Source organism: Macrotis lagotis, chromosome 3, assembly GCF_037893015.1.
Source record: "Macrotis lagotis isolate mMagLag1 chromosome 3, bilby.v1.9.chrom.fasta, whole genome shotgun sequence".
In the NCBI taxonomy this organism is placed as follows: domain Eukaryota; kingdom Metazoa; phylum Chordata; class Mammalia; order Peramelemorphia; family Peramelidae; genus Macrotis; species Macrotis lagotis.
The window spans coordinates 292,199,345-292,218,007 of NC_133660.1; the positions used below are offsets into that span (position 1 = coordinate 292,199,345).

The 18,663-nt window shown below is 36.2% G+C and overlaps 1 protein-coding gene and 1 pseudogene across 1 annotated transcript; one reads left to right on the plus strand and one right to left on the minus strand.

The window, feature by feature from the left end:
* Positions 1 to 2,703: 2,703 nt before the first annotated feature.
* Positions 2,704 to 3,887, minus strand: LOC141516675 (eukaryotic translation initiation factor 3 subunit M pseudogene; annotated as a pseudogene).
* Positions 3,888 to 8,572: 4,685 nt separating this feature from the next.
* Positions 8,573 to 9,499, plus strand: LOC141516676 (olfactory receptor 5B12-like). Its single transcript, XM_074227673.1, has one exon. It carries the CDS (start codon positions 8,573 to 8,575, stop codon positions 9,497 to 9,499), a length of 927 nt encoding a protein of 308 aa, XP_074083774.1.
* The last annotated feature ends 9,164 nt before the right edge of the window (positions 9,500 to 18,663 follow it).

Below are 18,663 nucleotides of genomic sequence, written 5' to 3' on the forward strand. Positions count from 1 at the left end.
CTCTCTCTCTCTGTTAGAAATTTGGGGACTCTTAATGGTTTTATACTACAATTCATGAAGTTTATATTGATTCATCATTTCAAAGGAATTTTAATAAAATTGCTGCATCACAAAACATATCAACCATAATATTTCTGGCATTTGCTTTCCAATGGAATCTTGGCATTCTATTTTTAAGTGGCTTAGATGGGGGAGGGTATATATATAAAACTATCCTCTATGTTTTGATGAAAAGTTCAATGGAAATTATCTTTTATCCTCCCCAAGATTTTGAACTTGCAGGATGTTGCCAAATAATCAAAGGGGGTATATAAAATTGCCAATGTAGCAATTCTCTCTACTACTATAGACTGGTGTACTCTGCCTAATTTTACTTCTTAAAGAGTTGTGTGAGAGAACTGAGAGTTTAAATGAATTACACATGGTTGCAGTCTTTCACAGAAAAGACATTTCATAGTGACTCACACATAAGGTTTTTTTCCACTGTTTTTTTTTATTTACTACCTTGATTGCAAGCCAGCCCACTCTTCATTATGTTCAGAAATCTTGATCTTTTATATGATGTATGTCAAGATTCTAATTTACCCAGAATTGCCTTAATATAAAATCTTCTAGGCTTCATTTTTTTCTCTTGTTTTCTCTTCTAAGTTTTCTTTAATAAATGAATTCATATTATTTAGAATTGGAATCAAAGAAGAAATGAATTTGAGAGGTGGAAGAGTTTTCAATAACTAAGTCATACCCAAAAGAGATTTTTATGCTTAATATTCCAAACAAGGAATCTAGTCTCTGTTTAAAAACCTGCAAGAAAGAAAACTCACTGGCCATTGAAGACAGTCTTATGTCTTAGAAAAATTTTCCCTAATATCAAGTCTAAATTTGCCTCTTCATAAATTCTACACTTTATATTCAACCCTTCAAATTCATCAAAGTCATATCTCACAGCACAGAAATTATCCCACTACATTTAAACATCAGAATTCTTTTAACCATTCCTGAACTGATAGGCATCCATTTTATTTCTAATTCTTTGCTTTCTTCAAAATTGATCTTTTAAATATGTTTGTGTGTGTGTGTGTGTGTGTGTGTGTGTGTGTGTGTGTGTGTATGTGAAATATTTCTTCTTAACAATGCCTTTTTATGGAGCTATCAACCCAATAATGGATTCATTTGTCTCAGAGCTTTGTAATTTTTAGATCTTTATTTGCATAATTCAAAATCACCTTCCAAAATTTCTGTACCATTTCACAGCTCTACCCCCAATGTATTAGTGTGTCACAGCCCCCTCTCACACTGATTATTTTTGACAATTTGATTGGTGTGAGGTAAAGTTTCTGCATTGTTGGGGTTCATATTTCTTTATTTTGAAGAATGGTGATTGATGAATAGATGGATAAAGAGACAGATAAAGATACATATGTATGTTTATGTACATATATATTGCATACATTAGGACTTAAATGATTTTAGATACCAATCTCAGAACAATTTGATGCAAAGATTGTTTTGCTCATTTAGTTGGTTACCTTCTTATCATAGGTGCATTAGTTTTGTCTGTGCAGAAGCTGAGAATCTGTCCTAATGAAAGCTACCAATAAGATTTCTTCATCTGTGCTTCCTGTCTCACTACAATGTCCATATTCTTTGGGAAAGGAATACTGTTCTAGTCATTCTATGACTACAGAGAAAATGTTAACTATATCTATATCATGATCATTCCAATCTTGAGTCTTCTCATGTATACCATGAGGAATAAAGACATCAATGTAGTTTTCATTACAATTCCCAGGGGAAAAAGTCATCATTAGATTTATCTTTTTAATTAAAGATCACATCTAAGAAATAGATTTTTTCCTACATTCATATTTTCCTAGGGACAATGTCTCCATCCTATTTGACCTCCTTAGAATGTGAAAGCTGGATACTGCTTTTCATTCAAGACCTTGGAAATATCTTATCCTTGAAAATTTCTAGTGACTGAATCTGTAGTCCCAATGCAGATTTAGAGTTTCCAGGATGAGACAGCTAGGTGGTACATTAGATAGAGCACTGGTCTTGGATTCAGGAGGATGGAAGTTTGAATTTGACTTCATACACATGACTCTATTTAGTTGTGTGACTTTGGGTAAGTTACTTAACCCTGATTGCCTCGCATCCAGGGCCATCTCCAATCTTCCTGATCCATATCTGGCCACTGGACCCAGAAGGTTCTGGAGGAGGAGAAAGTGAGGATGAAGACTCACCACAGACTGTCTCATTCAAATCCAATTTGTATGCTTGTCATGGCACCACCTCCTTGATTTTGTGGTCTTTGTTGAAAATGAAGGATATTATTATTATTATTATTATTATTATTAAATTTTCTGGGAGTTATGTGTCATAGCTCTAGGCCTCATTGCACAAGAGTTTCTGAAGTTCGGAAGTTTTTTTTATAAGGGTTTTTTTTTTTGCAAGCTAATGGGGTTAAATTGCTTGCCCAAGACCACACAACTAGGTAATTGTTAAGAGTCTGAGCACGGATTTGAACTCAGGTACTCCTGACTCCAGGGCTGGAGCTCTATCCACTCCATCACCTAGCCACCCCATCTTAGAAGCTTTTAATACTCTTTTTGAGGAAATATTTAGATTATCTCTTGCAGTAGAAAGGGGAAGACTGTAGTGTCCAAGAATGCAGAGTGCCTATTTCTTTTCTTTTATTTTTAGAATGTTTTACTATGATTTAGAATTTTCTCTAAAGAGAACAAAATCATTCATAAAAATTTAGGTATCAGAAAGACTGAGAAGGCTGTTTTTCACTTGGTTCAAGTTTTGTTTCCAGTCATTTAGTGTATCACACAGCTGTTGCCATTGCTGTTTTCCAAATGTCCGATGTGTGCTATGACTGGCAACTACTTTTTTCTGTGTTTGGTCAATTTTGCAGTAAACCATCTTAGTTCTTACAGCATCAATAACAAATGCTTCCACATCATCAGCCCCAATCTGAAGTTCTTGTTGCATTGTGTCAAAAAAAGTTTCTTTATTGTCTACTGCCATTCCCATAAAAGTAAGGAGTCTCATTTTTGCCATATTTTGTTCATGCAAGAAGCCAAGAGAATCAATGAATTCCTTATTATTCTGGTAAAACTTAACATATGATGCCAATTTAGCACTCACAAAAATGGTTAAAAGATCATGAATAAGCTCCCCTTCCAAAAACTTGACTGGTTTTAAAGTAAGAAGGTCGTCAAAAAGGAAGGCATTTGGATCTTTCAATGCTCTTACAATACACCTGTGAGCATCAACCCGAGCCTGAGAAGCATTGTCCTCTGTGTAACTTCCTAACAACTCCACCATGACTTTTGAAGCAGTCTCACTCTTTTTGCCGTCCACAAGAGCTTCATAAAAGAGCCTCAAAAGAGTATGTTTTTTTTTCAGTGTTAAGGTTCCAGTCAGACATCCATTTCCGAACCTGATCCAATTCAGTTGGAATGTACTGAATGGCACCATAAGATGCTGCTACTTTAATAAGACTGCAATAGACTGTGTATCTTACGGGTGTGTTCTTATCCATTCCATGGAAAAGATTTCTCAACAATTGCAGCCTCAAGGGATGGACGTTCACCTTCCCGAAATTTAACCAGCTTTTCACACAGGCTTTCAATTAATGCTTCTTGCTTGTCAGGCTCCAGGATCAAGAGGAGGGATACAACGCTGTTCATCACACTCTCGACATCTTTATCATCCTCTTTTAGACAGACATCACATGCTTCAATGATCTGAGCTAAATCTACAAGGAGTCCACCTTCAGAATTCTCTTCAGAGATTTCAGCTCCTTTAGATGTCAGGTAAGCTCGAAGTTCTGCAGCCTGGTCCTCCTCGGTGATGTCGATGAAGGCCGGGACGCTCATGGCAAAGCTCCAGGGGCCTCCGCTGGCAGGACCACGCCAACCAGAAGAGAGCGGAGTACCTATTTCACTTGCTCTCTATATGTCTTTGTTCAAGTAACTTAATTTTTCTATTAAGTGACTTGGGATGATAATTCTTTAATATGTTAGAAAACATTGCTATTATTTTTCTCAAACTTTTTTGTTTTGGTGTCTTCTTGCTACATTAGGATTAGACTAACAGTGGACAACTCTTTCCATCTCCATTATTTTTACCACATTGCCAAAAGAAATCTTATTTAATTTTTGTTCAGATATAATGTACTTTAAGGTCCCTTCTATATCTGAAAGCATCTGATTCTTCAATTAGATGCTTGATAGAAGCCAGGAAGGTTATAGGAAGAGAGTAGAATCAAGGTAATTTGAATGGTCCTTCATCGATCAAATTTCAACCAGAACTGCTAGAACAAGGAATGATCATTCTTAAGAGAAATTTGAGACTGTTTTCAACAGTGGCAACATTTCTTTCTTTGACATGGGTTTAGGGAAACTTCTAAACATTGTAGTGACCTGGAGCTGTAGTATGTCCATCCTCTTTCACCTAGCACACACCTGGCTTACTTGGGGACTGACCACAAAGAACACAGGAAGGCAGTTGTGTTCTTCATTATTTTAATTTAATTTGTTTCTTATTATAAACTCAATAAGCATCAACAGACATGGACATACCAATACACAAATGATGGAAGAAAAAGGAACATGAAACTCTTATTTTTCCTGTTGTACAGTTTTCAGTACTATGTTTAGCCAGTAATAAAATTGTACTTCACTTCTGTGTGCCCTTATGAAATTCCTTCTACTCTTTTCTCTGTGATTCTCTGATTCTCCCATTTCTTTTCTTTTTCCTTGCATCATTGTGATTATCTATTAATGCCTGAAATCTCTGGATACCTCATCCCTCCCCCATTAGACAGGGGCAAATGACTGAAAACTACAATATTAGAGGTTGGGCCCTATGGAAAAAAGTCTCATGGCTTGGCTATATTTTGTCCATGTGATGGCTCCACCAGGTCTAGACCTAGTGCACATGTCCCTGGTTTTTGTGTCCTTTGAGAGCAGTGATGTTCTCTATGTGCAATTGAGAAATCCTGACAACAACATCTGAATATACCCATGACTTCTTTTAGTAATCATGACTGCGTCCCCACAGACTTGGATTAGCTATTATGTGCTTTCCATAGATGCATGCTAAGCAGCTGTGGGCATCCTCGGAGAATACTTCATCCCTTTAGAATGCTATTCTGCCCATTCTTATACAATCCAACTTCAAGTTTTGACCAAAAACCGCAGAAATCTTTAAAGTCTCAATTTGGACCATTGTTGACTTTGACTGTTGTCTTCGCTTTATTAAGATCAGAGTTTTGCATTTCTTAGTTCATCTAGTGATCTTACTGTCACCAAAAGCCAAGGAACAACAATAGCTGAAGAGAACAGACCATGAGATAAAACACTGCATTTTTTTATACCAGATTCCAGGAACAATTTCTACAAGTCCTCTTCTCCAGTCTCTGGATTAAACTTCTAATTGAAAATTTAAGCTTAAGTGAAGGTGCTTTGTTAGTTCTCCTCCTCATCACCCTTCTAAAAAATCAGGTAGGTCTCAGTTATTAGAATGCTATTGACAGGTCCCACTTAGTTTTGCAATAGGAGTGCACCATGAAAGAAAAGCAGTATCCATTTTTAATATAGAGGGAGCTAAGAGTTCAGAATCATAGATTTGGATCTGCCATTTTTATAATGCTCAGTATTATAATCACATAGATGATGACGTTAGGTAGCCTTTATTGGGAACTTCAAGGTATGCAAAGCACTGAACTTGTAAAATCTCATTTGATCCTCACTACTGACTGTGCTATGAATTAAGGGCCATTATGACCTCCATTTTGGAGATGAGCAAACTGAGCTGAGAGATGTTAAGTGATTTGTCTAGGGTCATACAAATGATAAGTGTCTTAAGACAGAGGTTGAACTTACTTCATACAGACTTCATTTCATTTTTCCATTCTCTGTGCCACTTACCTGTCTCCTCAATCTTAAGATTGAATGGGTGAAGGCCTTATGTATCATTTAGGTCTATAGGTGAAGAAATAGATAACTCTGAGATGACTAGGATCTTGCCTGAAGTGACATAAGTAATAAAGAGCAGAATTAGTATTCATATCTGGGCATTCTCACCCTAAATCACATAGTTTGCCATGGTCTCACTTATCATTTAATTAATTTATTATTTCTTCACCCAAGTATTTCAAAGAATTTCATAATTAATTATTATATAATTATGAAAATTATGAAAATCTAATTTAAAAGAAAACAAACCTCTTCTAGCTATTGCAAATGATATTTTTAAGAGTAAAAAATAAAAGAGTAAAAAAAATCCTTCATCTCAATTTTGTCCACAGATTAAAACCCTGTATTTGCCTAGATTTCAAGATAAATTTTGGAGATAAGCAAGATTGTCTGATCTTACTCCCTGAGTCTGTTACCAATTTAATTGAGACCCAGGTTGGCGGCAGTGACTTGTTAAAGCTCTGAGTATGTTTATGGTAGTGGCAGGGCTACAAGCTAACTCTCTAAACTAATAATTCCCTAATTTTTCCCTTACTAGTCTTCCTTACTAAGATAAGAATTTGGAACCAGAATATCATGGTTCAAATCTGGGTCAGACATCTATACTTTGGAGAAATCACATAAATGAAGAAATTGGAGTGAATGGACTTTAAGGTCATTCCCAATTTTAAATGATTTATTTTATTAGGATTTTATGTAGGAATTCTTGTCTTCATTATTTGACAAGTTTTACTGTGCAGTCGTATTTATGTTTTCAATTTTATTCATTCAACAAGTGCATACTTACTGCTGTCTCTGTAACAAGGCATTGTTAATCAACAAGAATATCGACACCCCCCGCCCATGTCCTTCCAACCCCTCCTCCCCACCAAATACCCACCATCACAGGCAGAAACACCAATAGTCCCATCCTCCATGTTCTTACATTCTACTGGAAGAAGTCAACGTTTACATGCTCAATCAATGGAAAATATATAGTAATTAAAATGCAAACTCTTTAAATGGGGAGCACAAATAATATGAGGAACAAGAAAGGTTCTAACTATTGGCAATGACAATTAAAATGTTTGTTTCAGGGAGCCAGAGATTCTAAGTGGAAATATAGAGATACAGAGCTTTGGAAGTTTGAAAGACAGATTGTATACATGTTTATATGTAGAAGATGGGAGATCTAGGGTAGAGAAATGAACATAGAGTCATCTTGACAGTGGGACATATGAGATGTGTAAATAATGTGAAATCAATCTCAAAAGATAGGAATGATTGTGAATATTTTAAATGTAAAACAAAAGAATTCATATTTTACTTTAGGAAAAATCACTGTACAACAAAGAAACATTAGGTTGATATATTATGGAATATGAATTCAGAGAGATTTAAGTTCAAATTGGGTCTCTGATACTTGTGGGGGCCCTTGGAAAAAAATCCTCTCTTTTCCTGCTGTTTTCTCCTCTGTAAAATGGGAATTGCACCTATATCCTAGGTTTGTTGTAAGCATCAAATAATGTAATATTAATAAATCACTTTCCTAAATTAATAGAACTTATCATATTTATATAATATATATTATTTATAAATTAATGTATTATTTTATCAATATTTTTAGAGTAGATAGTTTTAGAAGAAATGATGGACACATGCAAAATGTTCTCACTTTGACAGTGAGAAGATCCACTACTTTCTGTAAAATAGGGAAAAAGCAGGAGACATGGACTAATCCAGAGGGTTTGGAGTGCAGAATAGGGAAAAGAGTGATGACATTTATTTCTGCTGTTACATGGGGAAGAAAGTAATTTAGAAAATTGGATTAGAAGGTTAATTGGAGAACATTGGATTACATTGGCCTAGGATGGGCATAAAGACCTCATTCAGCAGAATTCTAAGTCTTGGTGAACACCATATTTGTGGGACCATTACAGGTATATGGCAAGGATAACGCTGTTTTTGGATGAGTGATGAAAGGGCAAAGAAGCAAAGAATTCCTGATTAGTTGTGTCAGTATCATGTAAGTCCTTAATCATGGGGTGAATCCTATGAAAGGGAAAGATGAGGTCGAAGTAAGGAAAAGATAACTGGAAAACCAGTAGGGAACCTGTATTTATGGTAAAGAGCATATATAGGCAGAAGATAGGTGAAATGGAATATGCAATGAAAAGATTGAAAGCTGTGTTCAAAGAGGAATTTCAGAGTTCTGGATCATAGAGTTGGAGGAATAATGAATTCCATAGTATATCCATAATATATGTGACTGATCCTGAGTAACGATAGGGGTCATGGAAGTTGTGCAGGTTGAGCATCTATTTAAGAATAATAATAATGAGTATGTACTGAAAAAAATCATAATCGAAAGATCAGAATGATGTTCATTTATCAAACATCAAAAAAGCCTAATGTTTGTAGCCAAACTTTGTAGTTTCATATTGTAAAAAATATTATTCTATAAACCTCACAAAAGAATGATAGATGTCATGATTTTATCTTTCTCTCTGTGTGTGTGTGTGTGTGTGTGTGTGTGTGTGTATGTCTATTTGTTTGTTTTTCTCTTGTTCCAGCTTAATCCTTTAAATCCCTAGGAGACATTCATGGAGAATTGTTCAGAGGTGAAGGAATTCATCCTTGTGGGAATAACAGATTCTCCTGAACTTCAGATCCCCCTCTTCATAATATTCACTATCATCTACTTCATCACCCTGGTTGGCAACCTGGGTCTGGTATTTCTGATACTGTGGGACTCCCGTCTTCACATACCCATGTATTTTTTCCTCAGTAACCTCTCTCTGGTAGATGTGGGTTACTCTTCAGCCATTACTCCCAAAGTGATAGCTGTATTCCTTCTAGGGGACAAAAACATCTCCTATAGTGGATGTGCTGCACAAATGTACTTTTTTGTGTACTTTGCCACTGTTGAAACTTACCTCTTGGCTGCTATGGCCTATGATCGCCAGGTAGCTGTGTGTAAGCCCTTCCATTACGCCACCACCATGACACCCACTGTGTGTGTTTGTCTTACTATTTGTTCTTATATCTCTGGTTTTATTTTTGCTTCCATTCACACAGGAAACACCTTCAGCCTCTATTTTTGCAGTTCCGACATGATCCATCACTTTTTCTGTGATATTCCAGCTCTCTTGGTTCTCTCCTACTCTATGTCATACATCAATGAAATGATTGTTTTCTTTGCTGTAGGGTTTAATGTATTCTTTACCCTGTTTTTCATTTTGAAATCATATTTTTTAATTTTCATTGCAATTTTGCGAATGCGCTCAACTGGGGGCCATCAGAAAGCCTTCTCTACTTGTTCTTCCCATCTCACAGCTGTGTCGATATTCTATGGGACAGTAATCTTCATGTACTTGCAACCCAGCTCAAGGCATTCCATGGACATGGACAAAATGGCTTCAGTGTTCTACACAATGGTCATCCCCATGTTGAATCCTTTGGTCTATAGCCTAAGGAATAAGGAAGTTAGCTTTGCTTTTAGGAAAGTCATTGAGAAGATAAAGTCTTAAATTAGGCCTTTCCTTTTAATTAAGGAGAAAAGTACTTAAGTATTTTTCTTTTTCTTTCACACTATGATCTTTATATCCTCTCCTGGTTTGAAAACTCTTTATTAGCCATGAATCATGGGCATCAAATTCTCATTTTCCATATTGATTCTGGTAAATATCTCTACTTAATGACTTTCAGTATCAGATTCCATGATTTGATATTTTTTTTTTAGAAATTTTGGGAATTTGGATATTTTTGCCCTTCAGCTCTCATTGCAGCATCCTTTTGAATTTAAGTGTTAATTTATCTTTTCCGAAGAGCTTTAGAAAAATTCTCACATCACAGAAAGCCCCTATAAATCTGTCATTTATTCTTCAGTTGTGTTTGGGTGAGCTATTATAAATTGAATTGGATGGGGTTAGGATTCAGGGTCTGTTTCCATTCATGTTTTACTGATTAATGTTTTTCTGAAAAATCCAGCAAAAATTACTTGTTATTTTTCCCAAGCTTTTGCACTTGGAGGGTGGTGCCAAATGGGCAGAGAATTGTACAAAACTCACATTGTGGCAATGCCTTCTACTTATGTAGATTAGCAAACTCTACTTACCACATACATTTAGGTGTTGAATGAAGAGTTGCATTAATTACACATGGTCATAAACAAAGATTTTCATAGTGACAGATACTAAGAACTTAATAAATTTTTGTTCACTTCCTGACTGTCTTGAGTGCAAGCCACCCCTTTATCCATTATGTCATGAGGTCTAAATCTCTCTTTTTTTTAATAATGGAAATAAAGTTCCTAATCCCTCTATAGTTGCCTGAATATAAAAAAAAAAAACAGGGTTTGAGTTTTTACTTTCCATGTTTCCTCTTCTAAGTTTTCTTTAATAAATAAATTCATATTATTTAGAATTAGAATCAAATAAGAAAAGCATTTGAGGGTTGAAAGAGATTTCAGTGGTCTTATATTCTGACCCCTGAATAGGGAGAAGAAATTTCCACTCTTATCATTAAATGAAGAATCCAGGATCTATTTAAAGAACTAAGTGAAGACTGAATTTCTTTTGGGGGTGGGGGGAACAAGCAGGGAAAGTCACTTACCATTGAGGATATCCATTTCACTTTTGTTCAACATTAATGGCTTATAATTTTTTCCTAATATCATGTCTGTTTTTCTTTTCACAAATTCTTTTCTTGTAATCGACCCTCTGTATTTATTAGATACATAATTTCTTACAGCACAGTTACATTCCATTGCATTCAAACATCATAACTCCTTTGTTATTTAATTGTTGATGTGCTTCTACTTTACTTCCAACACTTTATTATCTTTTAAAGCCCTGCAATTAATTTTTGGTGTATATGAATCTTTCTTCTTATCAGTGACTTCCTTGGGATATAAGATTAGTAAGAATCTGGTTCAAAGGGGATGGGAATTTTCATTATTTTGTCTAATTCCAAATCACCTTCTAAATTTGTTATACCATTTTACATTTCCATCACCAATGCATTATCATGCTTATTATCCAATAGGCTCTCTAACATTGACTCACCATTTTTTAGTTATTTTTTCAATTTGTTTGGGAAGAGGTGAAACCTCTGGGTTGTTTTATTTACATTACTCTTATTTTATGGAGTGGTTATTATCCATATTTCTATGTGTATATTGACATTGCATATGCATACATAAGTTATACACAGATGTATAATCTTGACCACTACTTTCTTATCCTTGCTATTTGATACAAAGATATCTTTTCAGTTCAGATTGCCTTGCTATCATTGATGCATTTATTTTGTCTGTTCAGAAGCCTCTTAGCTTTATGTAATCAAAGTTATCTACCTATGTTTTGTTGTTAACTTCCTGCCTCTTTGTTTAAGAATACATTTCCTATTCATAACTGTGAAGGTATTTGATTTACTTCTCAATTTATTTTTGTATTAATTTTAATATTAAGATTACTTATAAACTCAACCAGATGATGCAATGTATAGATTACTAGATTGGGAGTCAATAAGACAAATCTTTCTAACACTGTGAGACCTTGGACAAGTTGATTTAATGCTATTTGCCACAACCCTGGGTAAGTCATCTTATTTGCCTCAATTTCTTCATCTACTAAATGAACTAGAGAAAGAAATGAAAAGTCACTCCATTATCTTTTCCAAGAAAATCCCCTATTAGGTTTACAAAAAGTAAGGCATAAGGGAAACTTATTAAATCTCAATATAAGTAGTCAAATGTAGTTTACTGTAGTGGCCTAAGTTTTGCCAGTAGCTTTTATCAAATGTAATTTGTAGTTTTTGTCTAAGTAATTTATTAGTTATACTTTATCAATCAATTAACCCATAAACATTTATTATATATAGTCATCGTGCTAAACACTGGGGATTCATATAGCCTGAAAAGACAGATTCTACTCTTAACTTGAAGTCTAATGATTGAGAAAAAGAAAATAAATACAGTCAAGTAATGTTGTGTCATATGAATTCCAGGCTAAGAGCTATGAAGGGTTAACACAGAAGTAGTTATGTGCTTTAACCAGCAAGATGTACTTCAGAGCTTAGATAAGGGAGTAGCTGCATGTCTGAGCTAACGAGGTGTATTCCCAGGCTCAGATAGATAGCGCATTCTGAGATAATTACCTTCTGCACTTTGTTTTTGAAATCACTGGTTCTCAAAACAATCACCTAAGACATACACAAGATATGCATGTGAAAAAAATGCTTGCTAAAATGCTTATGTAATTAGTTAAGTAAATGTAGAGTATAAAAGTATGTATCCTGTGATCAATAAATGAACCAGCTTATGCATCATATTGATGTTGGCCTGAGTTCCCTCCTCTGGACTCAACATATGGTGACTCCGACGTGAGGGAAGTGAGTCGAATGGGGAGAAGACATCCCAGTTTGAGTTGGTAGGGAAGTGCTGGACACCCCCTCACTCAGCACTAGAAGAAAAGTGGATTTAAGTGGCCACGACTGACCTGTGAGTCAGGAAATTTGGGATGGGAATGGCTGCATCAGCCACAGAGTGCACTGCGCTCAATACCTTAGAGGACTTATCGAAAAAATATGACCTGCCTGTTAAGAGATCAGAAATTTCCTGGGTGCTACATTGGGGAAGAGACAAGGGCATAATTACTAAGACTGAAGAACTCTTCTCCTTGGAAAAATGGGATAAGCTGGGAAAAAGCTTATGGGAAGCAGTCCAAACTAAGAACAAGGAAGCCCAAAGACTGGCAGAACCGTATGGCACACTGGGCAGAATTGTCTTTGATGACATTGAAAGTTTGTGGGCTTGCCCCGCTGTGACTGATGCTGAAAGAACCACTATTGGAGGAAGTTTGGATGTGCCTCCTCTAGCAGAAAAAGTGTTAATTAACCCTGCCACCCCCACCCCAGAGCCTTCCCGCTGCCACCTTTGTGTCTCGCAGGCTTTTCAGATCAGGGGCCCCAGGGCCGCTAGCACTCTGCCTGTACTCTGTGGCCTGGGTGGGGGCTGACCGAGGGGAGGAAAGCCGATCCTGTTCGCCACTCCACTCCGTTAGTCTGGCCACTGCCGCCTCCACTCCCTCCCCCTGCTGTATCCTGCTCATCTCAGCCAAGGCTTTGGCAAAAACCTTCAACCTGCCCCTGACACAGACGAGAATGCTTGTTGCCTCCTGCCCTGACTGCAGTAAAATGACTCTCCTCCTTAATGAGGACTTGACTTGGCAGCTGCTGTGAATCATCCCTGGGCTGGCAGAGGAGGGAGGAGGATTTAACCTCCTCCCACCCTGCTTCATGTCCGCGTCTCATTCGCCTTGGTCTGCTTGGCAGGACTGCCGCTGACAGGGCTCGTCAGGATGCTAAGAACTACTTAGCCTTGTTTTTAAAAGAAAAGGGGGAGGTTGGGGGATCACCGCATAACATAGTGAGCAAAGTGATTTATGTTTTGAACTGGCTTAACCCTAAGCACTCCATCTCAGATAACAAGCCTCTTTATTTTCATTTTTCAAAGAACGTAGCACACTTTGCCGGTGTTGACATTTCTGTCTCTGTTTTTCATCCTAAGACTGCCCAATGGGACAATTCCTATTGGTTATTAACCTGTGGACAAGGGTATGGGTGAGTTGTTTCAGGTTCATCGAAACCACAGTGGGTTCCTGCAAAGTGGGTAAAACCTCACCTGAAAAATGATACTTCTTCTGCTGGCACTTGCATCCTGCCCACTATGGCTCTTGTGACTCATCTGATTCCTAAGTATCTACAGCATCAAATGTGTATCTCCCTAAAATCAGCTGGTGATCCCTTCAAGACATGCTTCATAGGGATCCCCCTGGACCCAGAGAACATCAAACAGAGACTGAAAGGGTACTATGGACAGTTAAAGGAAATATGTAGGAGTTTTCAGCAGTATAGTTCTTGTGCATGTATGTGTGATAAACAGCAAAATTATACCTGGCCATCCCTGAAAAATAGTTGTAGCTATTCTAGAGGCTTTAAATAAACCAACTACACAGGAACCACAGGAAATAAATCTCTTGTGGAGTGTTTCCCCTGGAATAAAAGACAATATCGCTCATCTCCCACATTGTAGTCTTGTGAGCTCCCCACAACTTTATAATGCTACAGGAGTTTTTATATTTGGAGGTTTATAGTGTTTTAAAGAAAATGTGCCTTGGGATTCCCCTAAGTGGGAACGATTCACTAATGTATCAGGGCATTCTCATTATTGGAATTTATCAAAAACAGAACTTGGCCCCTTGAAGTAAAAATTGAGGTAGGGAAGTCATTACCCTTTGGAGTATTCTTGATATGTGAAGACAAGGCATACAGTTCTATCCCATGGTGTCCTATAGGAGGACCTTGTTACCTAGGCCAATTAGCACTAGTGTCCACACCATACCTTAATTTCTCCAGAAGCCCTAAGAAAGCAAGGAGCATTCCCCTGGCTTCCAACTGTAATAAAAATGTTAAATTTCTATCAGTATCAGAAACAGTAGCCACATCCTTTTTCACACCAGGGGTAATGGCATCTATTAATTATAATATCATGAAAAAACTTGCATGTTGGGCAAAAGCTCAGACTGACATTACCTCCATGGCTTTAATGGTTATAATTATGGAAGTACAGAGCATTCGCAAGGCTACACTACAAAATACAGCTTCAATAGATTTCTTGCTTTTATTACATAATCATGGTTGTGAGGAATTTGAAGGCATGTGTTGTTTTAATATTTCAGATAATAGTGCTTCAGTCTATGCTAAAATCAAAAAGTTACAAGAAAATCTTGATAAAATAACTGTACATGAAGATTTCTTTAAGGATTACCTGCTTGGCTTTTGGCAATTGTTAAACCTATAATTGTAATTTGCTTTATACTTGTTATATTCTTGTTGTTTGGACCATGCATCCTTTTGTGTTGTCAGAGATCTCTAGTAAACATGCTCTCCCAGGCCTTTAAACAAAAAGGGGGAGATGTTGTGTCATATGTATTCCAAGCTAAGAGCTATGAAGGGTTAACACAGAAATAGTTATGTGCTTTAACCAGCAATATGTACTTCAGAGCTTAGATAAGGGAGTAGCTGCATGTCTGAGCTAACGAGGTGTATTCCCAGGCTCAGATAGATAGCGCATTCTGAGATAATTACCTTCTGCACTTTGTTTATGAAATCACTGTTTGGTTCTCAAAACAATCACCTAAGACATACACAAGATATGCATGTGAAAAAAATGCTTGCTAAAATGCTTATGTAATTGGTTAAGTAAATGTAGAGTATAAAAGTATGTATCCTGTGATCAATAAACGAACCAGCTTATGCATCATATTGATGTTGGCCTGAGTTCCCTCATCCGGACTCAACAAAGTAATATAAAAAAATACATAATAAATACTTAACTGGGGAACCCAACAGAATTAAAGAATTTCACTTGGCATATTTTCCTGATCTAAGAGCTAAATAGAACTTTCCATAAGATCCTCCATTTAACCTTCACCATAACATTTAAAGTAACTAATATTTTGGCTTTTGGTTCTAAATTTGTGTCTTTTTGAATTACTTCATTCACAGAGACAACATCTTCATTTTTGATTTCTGTAGTTCCAATCTAATCAGTCACTTTTGCTGTGATTTCCTTTACTTACAGCTCTCTGCTCTGAGATATAACTCAGACAATTGAATTAATGTATTACATAAATTGTTATCTTTCTCCCATTATTTTGTCATCTTACTGGTCATAGTCACCATAAAATTTTTTTTGAAAATTTATCTTGCTGAAAGCTACCAATAAGATCTCTTCACCTTTATTTTCCATCTCACAGCAATTTTCATGTTCTGTGTTATAGGAATTGTTCTATGGATAGGAAGAAAGTAATGTCAGTGTTTTATAACTTGATATTCCCACTCTTGAATATTCTCAACTATAGACTAAGAAATAAAGATATAAATGTTGTTTCATGAAAATTTCAGTGGACAAAGTCATCATTAGGTTTATTCTTTTAAATAATGAGTATCTAAGAAATTATTTTTTCTATACTTATATTTTCCTGATGCACCAACTCTCTAAGATCCATGTTCCACTGTGTCTTGATACATTATAGAATCTAGAATTTCTCTTTTTTTCCATGACCTTATTATCTTCCCCATATAACTTTACTGAATCTGCACCTCCAACTTTGAGCTGCAGTTTTTAGGAATTCAGGCAATTTGAACCCTCCTCATAATTCCAGCCCTTGGGTCAGGATAGTTTCTGAAGTTCTGAAACTTTTGACACATCTCTTTGAGGGGTCTTCAGGTCAGCTCTCACAATAAAAAGGGCCATGATGTGTACTCCTGGAAACTGTCCACGTTCCTATTGAACTTGCTCATTATATAGCTTTGTGCAAGTAACCTAGTCTTTATTTTAAGTATCTTTGAAATAATGATAATTATTTAATACTATAGAGAACATTATTAATATTCTCTTCAGTCTTTTTGTTGTTTGGCATCATTTATTCATTTATTTTTTTTTGTCATGGCACATCCATCATGACATGGGAATAATTTGAAATATGCTATTAATTTAAGTTTTTAGATTACTTGGAGCTCTCACAAGTGCATTACCTATGATTACCCAGCCTTTTAGAAACAGCATTATCATCCTAGGTCTTCATCCCAATGCACTTCTCCTACCATAATACTATGATCTATCTCTATCTATCTATCTATCTATCTATCTATCTATCTATCTATCTATCTATCTATCTTTTTATTTGTTTAATGTATTGGGGTAAAGTGACCTGGCCAAGGTCACACAGGGAATTATTAATTATCTGAGGCCAGATTTGAACTCAAGTTCTCCTACCTCCAGGGCCAGTGCTCTATCCACTGCGCCACCTAGCTGCTTCCTATTTATATATTTTTTAAATGTGTACATAAAGGGCTTAAATTGGGTGAGTATATAATAGTAAGGAAACTGGACTTTTCTATGCTATTTCTTATGTTTTAAGTAAAAGATTAAATATGTATTTAATATATTGAGATATCTCAAGGTCCTTGGTTTATTATTTCATCAGCTAATCTGAAGGAATGATAATAGCTTCTTCTCACCAAAGCAAGATCAGAACAGTATCTATAGCTGGTTCTATCTTTAACATTTCCTCCATTTTGCAAAAATATATTTATTGGATATGCATGTACTCTGTTAGTCAGCCAACAAACATTTATTAAGCATTAATGCCATTTATTAATGCCACTATTGCCAATTATTAAGCTCATGTCAGGTACATGCCATGTGAAATATAAATACAAGTAGAAAAAAGGGTTTTTAACTTTGAAAAACTTAACTTTTAATGAGGAAGAAAAGAAGTAAAATTAAGCTGACATAGGAATGTAGGTGGAGGGGTTAATGTAACCAGTTCTGGAGTATAGTTAAGAGAGGCTGACATAGCTCAGAAAAAAATAAATATATGAATAACAAAGAAAATTCCCTTAAAGGGAGGATCTGGGAAGAGCCACCCAATAAGAGGAAGACTCAATAGAACTGGAAGATACTTCCAATGTAGGGATTCCAGATCTGGAGAGAGCCTATAAGACAAAGAACCTTGGCATGGTTGCAGAGATCCAGAGTTCAAGTTCAGGATTAAAAGAGTCAACCACCTCTGAGCAAATCCGAATCTGAATGCTTACAATTTGATATTAAGAAAACTACAGGGGCAGCTATGTGGCACAGTGGATAGAGCACCAACCCTGGAGTCAGGAGGACCTGAGTTCAAATCTGGCCTCATTTCATAATTGCCTAGCTGTTAGACCTTGGGCAAGCCACTTAACCCCATTTCCTAGCCCCCCCCCCCAAAAAAAGAAGGTGACAGAAGACCTTGAGGTTGATTGTTAAACTACAAGGATGAAAAACTGGAATGGTCATTCATCCAATCAAAGTCCAGCATGAATAAAAAGAATTAGAAGACATCGCATTTATATTTGTCTCATCATAAGGTATGTTGAGAGATTGTGGACATGGGGGCAATGGCCGTTTGGAAAATTTAGGCTGATGAATTAGGAAGAACTTAGATGTTGTATTCTGGATAAAGAAAGACAGCCCATGTGCTTTTCTAGAACCCAGCTTGTAAATTAACAAATTTGGGAGATGGCTACATGGAACACAATTGGGCAGACAGTTCCCTTTTCATTTGTTTTATTTTTATGATTAACTTACTGTTAATGAACAGAAAATGTTCAACATACAAAGAACAGAAAAAACATGATTGCAAATGAGAATTGTCAGTTATTTTTCTGTGCAGTTATTCCATGTTTACTTCCTTTAAACACAGCAAAACCGTCCTTGTTGTCTGGGTACCCTTCTGAGATTCCTTCTGTCCTTTTCTATATATTTTGAATGATTTGTTGATTCTTTTCTTCTTTTTCCCTCTTTCATTTTCATTACTTACAAATATTCCAAGTCTTGTTTTGCTCCATCTTCCCTTAAGCAAACAACTTTTTTCAAATCAAGTGAATTTAAGTGTTAAATCACTTCATCCTTTGTCAGATTTCCTGTTGTTTAATGGAGTAATTTCATCAGATCCATGTACAGTGCTTTCTTGACTCTACTGAAAGTAAATGTGCTTTGTGTAAATTGGAGGAACTTTTGAAATAGCCAAATAGCCCAATCAATTCCTTAAGCAGTGAAAGATGACTTATCACAGAGTTGGATGTGCTT